General features: G+C 47.9%; 1 protein-coding gene across 1 annotated transcript; it reads left to right on the top strand.

The window, feature by feature from the left end:
* The first annotated feature begins 5,822 nt into the window (after positions 1–5,822).
* LACTBL1 (lactamase beta like 1) lies at positions 5,823–9,745 on the top strand. Its single transcript, XM_015812743.1, has 6 exons — positions 5,823–5,894; positions 6,619–6,776; positions 7,276–7,428; positions 7,480–7,523; positions 8,149–8,254; positions 8,767–9,745. Exons 1-6 carry the CDS (start codon positions 5,823–5,825, stop codon positions 9,743–9,745), a joined length of 1,512 nt encoding a protein of 503 aa, XP_015668229.1.
* Positions 9,746–10,506: the final 761 nt, after the last annotated feature.

The following is a 10,506-nucleotide window of genomic DNA, read 5'->3' as shown; positions in this document are numbered from 1 at the left end:
GCACCTTGGGAGGGAAGGGAGGGCAACTGGCAAGGGCTGGGGCTGATGGGACTGCTTGCACCTTGGGAGGGAAGGGAGGGCAACTGGCAGGGGCTGGGGCTGATGGGACTGCTTGCGCCTTGGGAGGGAAGGGAGGGCAACTGGCAGGGGCTGATGGGCTTATGGGACTGCTTGCGCCTTGGGAGGGAAGGGGGGGCAACTGGCAAGGGCTGGGGCTGATGGGACTGCTTGCGCCTTGGGAGGGAAGGGGGGGCAACTGGCAGGGGCTGGGGCTGATGGGACTGCTTGCGCCTTGGGAGGGAAGCGCAGGCTGTCCTTGCTCTTTGCCTGTGTGCCCCCCCAGCCCCCCCCTGGCAGAGGCAGAAACGGCTCCTCCTCTCGTTTGAGTTGTGAGTCCAGCTGAGTCTCAAACTGGATGGTGGGAATCCTTTTGGATCACTTCCCTCCCACCTTCACCCCCTGAGAAATAATGTCAGAAGCAGCCGGATCTCTTAGAACCAAAAATAAATCTGGTGTTGAACTTTGTGATGAGGTTTTCCCATCTGAATAAATTAATAACTAGATTTTTTGCTAGGGTGAGGCATCAGGTCCTCGAACTGGAAAATAAATCTGTGTGGCCCTTTTTAATTCTAGGCGTGGCCACTGAAACCCTGAGTAGGTTCCTTGCCTGCTGTAAATTTAGCCCTGGCGATGGTTCTTAGAAAAAAAAAAACCGTCCTCAGTGGCCCTTTTTAATCCTAGATGTGGCTGTTGATGGATTATAGATTTTATCGTTTTCTGCCCGGCGTAAATTTAGCCCTGGCGATGGATCCTAGAACCAGGAAGAAATCCTCATGGGCCTTTTAAATGACCAGCGTGTGGCCAGTGCTTGGTAAGAGATTTCTGTTTTTCCACCTGGGAATAATTTTATCCTTGCCTGTTGTTTAAAATGTGTAAGTTATGTTCTGACTGGTAAATAATCATGACACACAGTATGCGGCTGTCCCCTCACTAATTTTGATTTCTTCTGTCACACACATTTATCTTTTGGTTTCTGAAGTATCTGTAAATGGGATTCAGACTTGATAACATTCTGTTTGACGTGTATGTTTTGTAATAAAGCTGAATTTTACTCCGGATTTACTGTTGTTAAGTAGTTGTGATGCTTATGGTAGACAAGATATGTTATCTTTTGCCTGTTTTTATGTATCCTTTATATGTATCCGTTCTTATCACCGTCTCTTCACCAAGAGATACCTGTTGTGATATTCATGTATTTGAACACTAAAGTTGCGTTTTCTTTCTTCTGTGAGAAATCTGTTGGTGACAACTGTTGTTTCTTTTATACCTCACCTTTTTATTAAAAATGTCATTTTAAATTAGTGAATTATTTAACCCATCACGGTATTTTATCATTGCTTTTGTAATTTTTACAATGATAAAAATGTGACTTTTTATCCTTATTGGATGATATTTTTTTATGTATTTTACCTGTATTGTGTTTTGAATTGTACATACTGTTGCAGCTGAGTTATGTCGGAAGATGTGATGCTTGTGTTAAACAATAAAGTGTTTGAAACCATTTTCAACTGTATTTGTGATCCTGCAGTGAGGAGGTTGGACCTGTTGGGCACCTGGTGCTCCTGCTCTTCGTTGAAGTCACGGAGGATCACCTTTTGTAAGGATTTGGGGTTTGGGTGTGCTCAGAAATGTCCTGTTCTACCAAAATAAACTTCCAATGAAATAATTTTTGCACTTTTCATAAAATTATTTTTGATTTCTGTCTGTCTGTCTGTCTGTCTGTCTCTCTCTCTCTCTCTCTCTCACACACACACACACACACACACACACACACACACTATCCAGTAACTGTGCCTTAGGGAAAAAGATGCCATGGACTTATCTGGCCACAGGAGGGCAGCACTCCCTGCTCTGCCATCCTCCGTGTCCTATTAGAAATGAAGTTTTAGCTCCAGGAATTCTCTCTTATATTCCCTGCAGCCTCTTCGGTGGCTGCTTGGAGCTTCCACCAAAGGAAGGAAGGAAGGGAGAGAATAAAAATAAGCCACTCCGGGGCTCCTCTGCCAAATGTTACAGCACACACACTGGCCACAGGGGGGCAGACCTTGCTGCTTTGAGTAAACTCGGTTTGATGGGGGTTTGCTTGTTATGTGTATTCCTTTATCAAAGGTGCACGCTGAGTGCCCCTAGGGAAAAAGCACCGAGTTGTAGGAATCCTAATAAGTCCCTAGAATTCTGGATGAAGCTGAAAATGGATCACAAACCTGGTTTGTTTGTTTTTTTCTGTTTTGAATGACACATGAATTGAAGCATCGTTCTCAGCAAATAAAGCAGTAAAGAAAATGGAATGGAATAGCAATAGCACTAGAATATAGGATAGGATAGGTCCCTGTCTCTCAACCTTGGCAACTTTAAGATGTGTGAACTTCCACTACCAGAATTCCCCAGCCAGCATGAAGTATGTTAGCTGTGCAAGATCCCCCTCCCCTTCTTAATTTTTTTGGGGGGGTCCCTTTCCATTTCTTGCCTGGATGGGGGAACAGTAGTTTTATTTCCATTCCTAGGTCTTTGCAGTCTGGTCATTTAGGTCTGCGGAGACACACAACAGCTTGTGGCAGGGAGCTTAGCCACATAAATCTGGATTTTGCTCTCTCCCAGCAGCAGATTGCACAAACTCAGAGCCGGGCGATAGAAGCGGAGAGGCAGGAGGAAAATCTGCTACTACTGAGCCCATCGCCCACCTCTCTTTCCATCGGAAGCTGGCAGGAGGAAGGCGGATTCCAGAGTCATGGTAAGTCCATCTCTCACAGATGTTTGGGTAGGAGGGCAAGGCCCCAGGGAGAGGAGGAGAAGAAGGGGAGAATTCAGGAATTTTGCAACAGGGTTGCTAAAGACCGATCTCACACACACACACACACACACACACACACACACACACAGAATCAACCGTCAGCCTTTGAGGACCATCCTGCACCCAGAAGTTCAGGAAGTGGGTGGCTTTGCCAGAAGAGTTGAGAGGAAAGAATTTTGAATCAAGAATTAAGAAAAACAATAGAACATAGAATAATAGAGGCCCTTTCCAGCTCTTATTCTGTTTGATTGTGTTTGATTGATTGATTGAAATGGTCTAGGGTCTCCTGTTTGAGCAGGGAGTTGGACTAGAAGACCTCCAAGGTCCCTTCCAGCTCTTATTCTGATTGATCGATCGATTGGTTGAAATGGTCTAAGCCAGGGTCTCCTGCTCGAGCAGGGGGTTGGACTAGAAGACCTCCGAGGTCCCTTCCAACTCTTATTTTGTTATTCCCACATTCTTACTAACTTAGCTACTACAATAAAGCGTGGTGCCACTTTGAGCGGTGAGTCACAAACCTAGGACATTTTTAAAAGCAATAATTCCCCCCCCCCTGACACGTTTTATATCCGTTATCTATACCCTTATTGCCTTATCGTGGTGGTGATATAAACTGTATTCTCATGATGGTTGCATCACCCCAATAACCCTTAATATTGATAAGGCAGGTGTGGCCTTATCTGAAGTGAAAGGCAGAGATTTCTAGATAATCCAGATTGGGATAGGTACGTGGGAACGGTTGTGAGTTATGGGGAGATGCTGTCTAGGGCAGGGGTCCCCAATCCCCGGACCCCTCGCAGGAACCATCTCCTCTTTCCTCCTCTTGCCCCCCACTCACCCATAGCCAATCAAAGTCAGAAAAGAAGTTTTTAGATTAGATCAAGTGTAGGTTCAATCAATCAAAATAGAGCTAGAAGGGACCCTGAAGGCCTTCTAGTCCAATCCCCTGCTCAGGAAGGAGACCCTAGACCATTCAAGACAAATGACTATCTAGTCTCTTCTTAAACATCTCCATCGATGGAGCACCCACAACTTCTGGAGTCAGCCTAGTTAATTATCTTCACTGTCAGGAAGTTTCTCCTTTGTTCCAGGTTGCTTCTCTCCTTGATGAGTTTCCATCCGTTCCTTCTTGTCCTGCCTTCAGGTACTTTGCAGAATAAGTGGACCCCCTCCTCTTCTTTGTGGCAGCCCCTCAAATACTAAAACACTGATAGCATGTCCCCCTGAACTAGCTAGACTGGCGTGCAGCTCCTTTCGTTTCCCAGCCGGTTGACCTTGAAGCAGCATCTCAGGGAGATACAGAGAACTTTCAGTTTCCCCTAAAACCTCCAGTCTCCCTCCCTAGAGTTCAGGGCAGACGGGCGCCAAGCGATGGCGAAGGGCAAGCGCGAGTTGGCAGCTCACCTTCTCTCTTCTGCCCCCATTAGACCGCCATTAGGCTGAGCTTCTTCCCGTTCTCCACCATGGAAGGGAAGGTGGTCCATGTGGCACTCCTGATCTTCTTCCTGCTCTTTGTGGCCATGACTGGCTGTTTCCTGTGGCAGTACAGCCTACCCAAAGCGATGTCCAGTGAGTACAAGATCCGTCATAGCTGGTGGTTTCGTGGCGGACTGAAATGGGACCAAGGGCATTCTCCACTTTGCTTCTCCACGCTTCGCTGCACGTTCCTTGGAAGATGGGACATGTAGTACATTCAACCCTGCAGCCGATCATGAAAAAGTTCTCAGGGTTTCGCCTAAACCTTTAATTTAATTTAATTTACTCGTCAAGGTCTCAAACGAAACCCGAGTGAAAGGGAGGACACAAAGCATTTACTGTCACGCAGAAAAATCACTTAATATGATTCGGGACCCCTGCGGGTTGATTAATTGTGTTTAATGTGGCTTGATTGGTTTTAAACGCTGCAAGGTCTCATTCGCTTTAATTGCTCTCCTATTGATAATATCCCGGTTCGTTTTGGACCGAATCGGGTGTTCTGTTGGCCTCTTTTTAAGATATTGGAGGAAAAACCCTCATTTAAATATGCACATTTAACGGGGTGGCGACAATTGCACGTCAGGCTAAATCAGACGCTAATTAAATACATGAAATCCCAGCCGCATAAAAATGAGGTCAGCCCAGATCTGGCAGCCTAAATAAAAAGATAAACTAAATTGACTTGAGAGATGAATGTTATTCCTCCATATTCATTCATATCCATCCATATTCATTTCATTCCTTCCCCCTCTCTCTTTCACTCTCTTTCCCCCTCTTTCTCTTTCCCTCTCTCCCTCCCTTTCTTTTTCTCTCTCCCTCTCTCTCTCTCGCTCTTTGCCTCTCTTTCTCCCCCTCTCTTTCTCTCTCTTTCTCTCTTTCTCTCTCTCCCCCTTTCTCTCCCTCTCTCTCTCTCTCTCTCTCTCTCTCTCTCTCTCCCTCCCTCCCTCCCTTCCCCCCTCTCTCTTTCTCTTTCTCTCTCTCTCTCTCTCATTTATGAAAGGAAGCTCCCTCTAGCATGCCTGCTGATTAATTTTAATCTCAGTTGGCTTTTTATCTCTGATTACCAGATCCGGCTGCACAAAATCTGGAACAATGCTTTCTGTATTTCTTTAGTGCAGGAGACAACCAAATTATGGAATCCTAGGGCTGGAAGGGACCTTGGAGGTCTTCTAGTCCAACCTCCTGCTCAAGCAGGAGACCCTAGACCATTTCAGACAGATGAAGTTGAGAAACACACTGCTTTAGCCATTTTGTAGACGTGAACCTCCAGACCACTCAGAGTTCAGCCCAACCTGGTTCTGGTGGTCCTGTTTTCATATGGCTCTCCAACCTATCTGGACCTTCTCAGGTGGGATGACTTCACGAAGCCCATCATCCTGCGAATATGGGTTTCCATGAATGCTTCGACTCGCATTCCTGCCCTTAGACCCTGTTCTCTGTCCTGGTTCTTCTGCTAGGCTCAGCCACCACGGACACCAAAGCAGCAGCGGTGGAGATGTGTCCCCGTTATCCAGATCCTGTCCAACTGGACCACCCCATCCCCATCCTGAAGGATGCTCTGGAAAAGGTGTGTTGCAATCAAATGGGTCCAGTTATTTCCTGACAGTTAGAACAATTAACCAGTGGAACTACCTGCATCAACAAGTTGTGAATGCTCCAACACTGGACGTTTTTTAAGAAGAGACTGGACAGCCATTTGTCTGAAATGGTGTAGGGCTTCCTGCCTGAGCAAGGGGTTGGACTAGAAGACCTCCAAGGCCCCTTCCAGACTCTTGAGATTAGATGACAGATGGAGGGAGGGATGAATGAATGGATGGATGGATGGATGCAATGGCTTCTATTCTATTCTATTCTATTCTATTCTATTCTATTCTATTCTATTCTATTCTATTCTATTCTATTCTATTCTATTCTATTCTCTTTGATGTTTTTTTTAATAATAATATTTCCAGTGTGTTATTTTCTGTCCCATTTTATTCCTTTAACTGCTGTAAATCAGATGAAAGAAGGAGTAAAGCCTTTGGAAAACTCATTCAACTCTAGCTTGCTGAATAAGTCATTGTGGGTTGAGTTCCCACAGCACAGTTACATTGGCTGCCTTGACACATCACACTAAACTGCGGCTTGTTCTTTGAATAAGCTATGGATGATTGGGTCCCCCCAACAAGCTATCCAGAAACAGTATCATGGCTTAAAATGAAATGTGAATATTAGCCATTCACTTTAGCCATAAGCGAAATAGAAGTCTGAAAATTGTATTCCTTGCTTTCTGGTCCCCAAATTCTCTCTAGGTGGACAATCTCCTCCAGCACAAAATCCGCAATCCAGGCCTCCCAGCCTTGTCCGCCATTGTCACCTACAACGACACGGTCTTGTGGACCGGTAACTTTGGGAAACGCAACGGCTCCAGTAACCTCTCCGGTCTTCCCAATGAATATTCCATTTACAGGTGATTTGGGGTTTTCCTCAACTGGAAGATGTGGGAGCAGGATCAGGAGCCCGAGTGCGCGTTTTTGCACTGCGCGGATTCTAGTTGCTTCCCAGAAATTCAGACACGCAAGCAAGCCCTAACTCTGGAGGGGGGGACCTCAGATGTGAGAATGCCCGATTCCTTCGGGAATCACGATTTTCTCCCGAGGAAAATCAATATTTTCTACTGATTCTCCTCTGTTCCGTTTTAACTCAAAGGCTGGAGAGACCCTTCTCCGCTGCCCTAAAGCAGAGTTGTTAATTTTGTAAAATATTCATTTTATAACACGGACTTAATTTGGAGAACAAAGGAGAAATGAGGACGGCAAGCAGGGCGACACGCCTGTCCACATTTGCGGCCTCGTGGATTTGTGTGTATGGGGGGCGGGTTTCTTTCCCCAAGCAGAAACAAATTGTGACTCCAATTTTGTCTACTGTGCTCTTTTATGCAATTGTGTGATTTTGTCCCTCTGTGTTAGAATTGGAAGCATCTCCAAGCTGTTCCCAACCATCATGCTGCACAAGCTTTGGGAGGAAGGGAAGATAAATTCTCTGGATGATTCGTTGGAGCGCTATGCCCCCAATTTCTCCATTAAAAACCCCTTGGGGCACCTCAAGGAATCCAAGCAGACGTACTCGGGGGACGGCCCAAGCTCTTTCGAGGACAAACCTCTGCCCCCCAGGCCTTCTTCGGTCACCCTGAGAAGGATGGCCAGCCAACTGTCAGGTAGGAAAAATTGGCCGGAAAAAGAGGTGAAGAGTGCAGAGAACAAGACAATTAGGGGACTGGAGGCTAAAACATACAAAGGACGGTTGCAGGATTTGGGGGCGTCTAGTTCAATGAACAGAAGGACTAGGGGAGACATGATAGCAGCCTTGTAATATTTGAGGGGCTCCTACAAGAATGAGGGGGGTCAACCTCTTCTCCAAAGCACCAGAAGGCAGGAGAAGAAGCGACGGATGGAAACTAATCAAGGAGAGAAGCAACCTGGAATGAAGGAGGAGTTTCCTGACAGTGAGGACAATTAACCAGTGGAACGGCTTGCCACCAGAAGTTGTGGTGAGGTTTTCAAGAAGAGATTGGACAACATTTTGTCTCAAAAGGTCTAGGTTTTCCTGCCTGAGCAGAGGGTTTTATATATATAGCCTAGAACAGGGGTCTTCAAACTTGGCCCTTTGATGACTTGTGGGCTTCAACTCCCAGAATTCCTCAGCCAGGCACACGTGCCTGGCTGAGGAATTCTGGGAGTTGAAGCCCACAAGTCATCAAAGGGCCAAGTTTGAAGACCCCTGGCCTAGAAGATGAGGTCGCAAGGTGACCCCCATGTTCATGTGGTTTCCTGCTTCTTCAGGTCTGCCCAGGCGCCTGCGGTCCACCAGCCTCGTGTGGAAAGGAACCACCCAAGAAGCATTAGCTCTTCTCCGAGATGACGTCTTGGTGGCTGATCCAGGAACTCGGTGAGCAGAAGACCTCAGTTGACCTTGTGCGTCTGGTTGTGCTACTCGGGGCTGAGGGTTTCAAACCGGTGCCCAATTGTCCCTATATTCAGAACATAGAAGCATAGAAGGGAGCTCAGAGGTCTTCTAGTCCAACCCTCTGCTCAAGCAGGAGATCCTTGACCATTTCAATCATGCTGGCTCTCATGCCTAAGGCAGGACTACAACTCACCGTCTCCTGATGATTCACCCAAAGGCACCCAGTTGGCTTCCATGCTTAAGGCAGGACTAGAACTCTCCATCTCCTGGTGATTGGCCCAAAGGCACCCAGTTGGCTTCCATGCTTAAGGCAGGACTAGAACTCTCCATCTCCTGGTGATTGGCCCAAAGGCACCCAGCTGGACTAGAACTCACCACCTTCTGTCGATTGGCCCAAGGTTGCCCAGTTGGCTGTCATGCCTAAGGTGGAACTAGAACTCACTGTCTCCTGGTGGGTGATGGACCCAATAATCTTCTCTGCTTTTCCTCCGCAGGTGCCATTACAGCAATCTGGCCTTCTCGCTATTGGCTCACGTTTTATCTGAGCAAGTTGCCAAGGGCGACTACCAGAACTGGGTCTCCGAGAGCATCCTTGACCCTCTGGGGATGGAGGACACGGGCTTTGACCTCACGCCCAACCTCCGTTCCAGATTGACCGTCGGCGTCTACGGCAGTGGAGAAGTGGCTCCTCTCTACGACCTGGGCTGGTATAGACCTTCCGGGCAGATGTTCTCCACCGCTGCCGACTTGGCCAAGTTAGCCATGCTCTTCTTGGGCACCTATCACCGGCGTCTTCTGGAGCCGGAGACTCTGAAGGTCATGCTGACCCCGCTCTTGAGGTGCTCCAGGGACTACTTCGCCAACAAGACGGGCGCTCCTTGGGAGATCAACGAGCAGATGGGCTACGACCTCCTCCGGAAGGACGGGGACATCGATGGCTATTCGGCCACCTTCTCCCTCGTCCCCAAACTCCGCCTGAGCTTCATCCTCTTGATGGCCGGTCCTCGCCCTCAAGGAGGAGACCTCGTAACCCAGACCTACGAGTACCTGATTCCCTCCCTGGAGTCCGCTTTCCGGGAAGTCAAGAAGAAGCTCCAGTCTCCCCCGAGCCCTGCTCCCTACGTGGGCTACTACACCTTCTCCAACTTGACTTTCTACGAGGTCAAGGCGGGGCCCCGAGGAGAGCTGCTTATGCAGCAGTTCGGACCTCACATCGAGAAGGTCATCCCCGAAAGCTACCGGACCATTCAGCTCCATCACCTGGAAGACCGTACCTTCCAGGTGGTCTTTGAGAAGGAATTCCCGTGCATCCTGAAGGTAGGGCCTGCCTCGATTTCCCTCGAGGCCCAGGACGGTCAGCTTTTTAACTTCTACCCCTTTGACCCCAAGGGGCTGTCTCCTGGGTTTGACGTGCCAGGCTTGAACACCTACAACATCCTACGTCTTCAAAGGAAGCCCATCTTCTCTTCTTAAGATAAAGGAGGCCGAGAAAGGAAGAGAGCCAGCCCCCCCCCCCCAGAATTAGCTGAGTATGTTCTCCTGAATATTTTCAAACATTTGACTGGGATGGTGTGGGGTTCCTGTCTGGGGGGGAGGGGTTGGACTGGAGGACCTCTGAGGTCCCTTTCCAGCCCTACGAGTCTTTGATTCAATTCAAGTTTCCCCTTTCTCACCCTTTTTGGGATCTGGACTTCCTGCATTCTTTCCCACGACAATAGACAACATCTTGGTTGCTCCTTACCGAGACTATGGAAAGAGTTACTCAAATTCTCCAAAGCACCAGAGGGCAGGACGAGAAACAATGGATGGAAACTAATCAAAGAGAGAAGCAACTTGGAATTAAGGAGGAACTTCCTGACCGTGAGGACAATTAACCAGTGGAACAGTTTGCCACCGGAAATCGTGGTTGCTCCATCACTGGAGGTTTTGAAAAAGAGACTGGACAGCCATTTATTTGAAATGGTCTAGGGTCTCCTACCTTGAGCAGGGGGATGGACTAGAAGTTCTCCAAGGTCCCTTCCATCTCTATTCTGATTGATAGATTGAAATGTCCTAGGGTCTCCTGCCTGAGCAGGGGGTTGGACTAGAAGACCTCCAAGGTCCCTTCCAGTTGTATTCTGATTCCCTTCCATGAAAATGATGACACCCAGCTGAAAAAAGTCCTAAGCTGGGTGACTTTGGGCCAGTCACCGGGAGACTGGGAATTCTAGTCCTACCTTAGGCATAAAAGCCAG

Source organism: Protobothrops mucrosquamatus, unplaced genomic scaffold (assembly GCF_001527695.2).
Source record: "Protobothrops mucrosquamatus isolate PMUCROS unplaced genomic scaffold, P.Mucros_1.0 scaffold109, whole genome shotgun sequence".
NCBI lineage: Eukaryota > Metazoa > Chordata > Lepidosauria > Squamata > Viperidae > Protobothrops > Protobothrops mucrosquamatus.
This window is presented reverse-complemented; position numbering and strand designations above follow the sequence as displayed.

Excerpts from the sequence above, each read along its gene's own strand:
- LACTBL1 (XM_015812743.1), top strand. The coding sequence starts at position 5,823 with ATGTGTCCCCGTTATCCAGATCCTGTCCAACTGGACCACCCCATCCCC. Across the intron at positions 7,429-7,479 it reads CTCAAGGAATCCAAGCAGAC|GCCTTCTTCGGTCACCCTGA; the intron begins GTACTCGGGGGA and ends TCTGCCCCCCAG. Across the intron at positions 8,255-8,766 it reads GTGGCTGATCCAGGAACTCG|GTGCCATTACAGCAATCTGG; the intron begins GTGAGCAGAAGA and ends TTTCCTCCGCAG.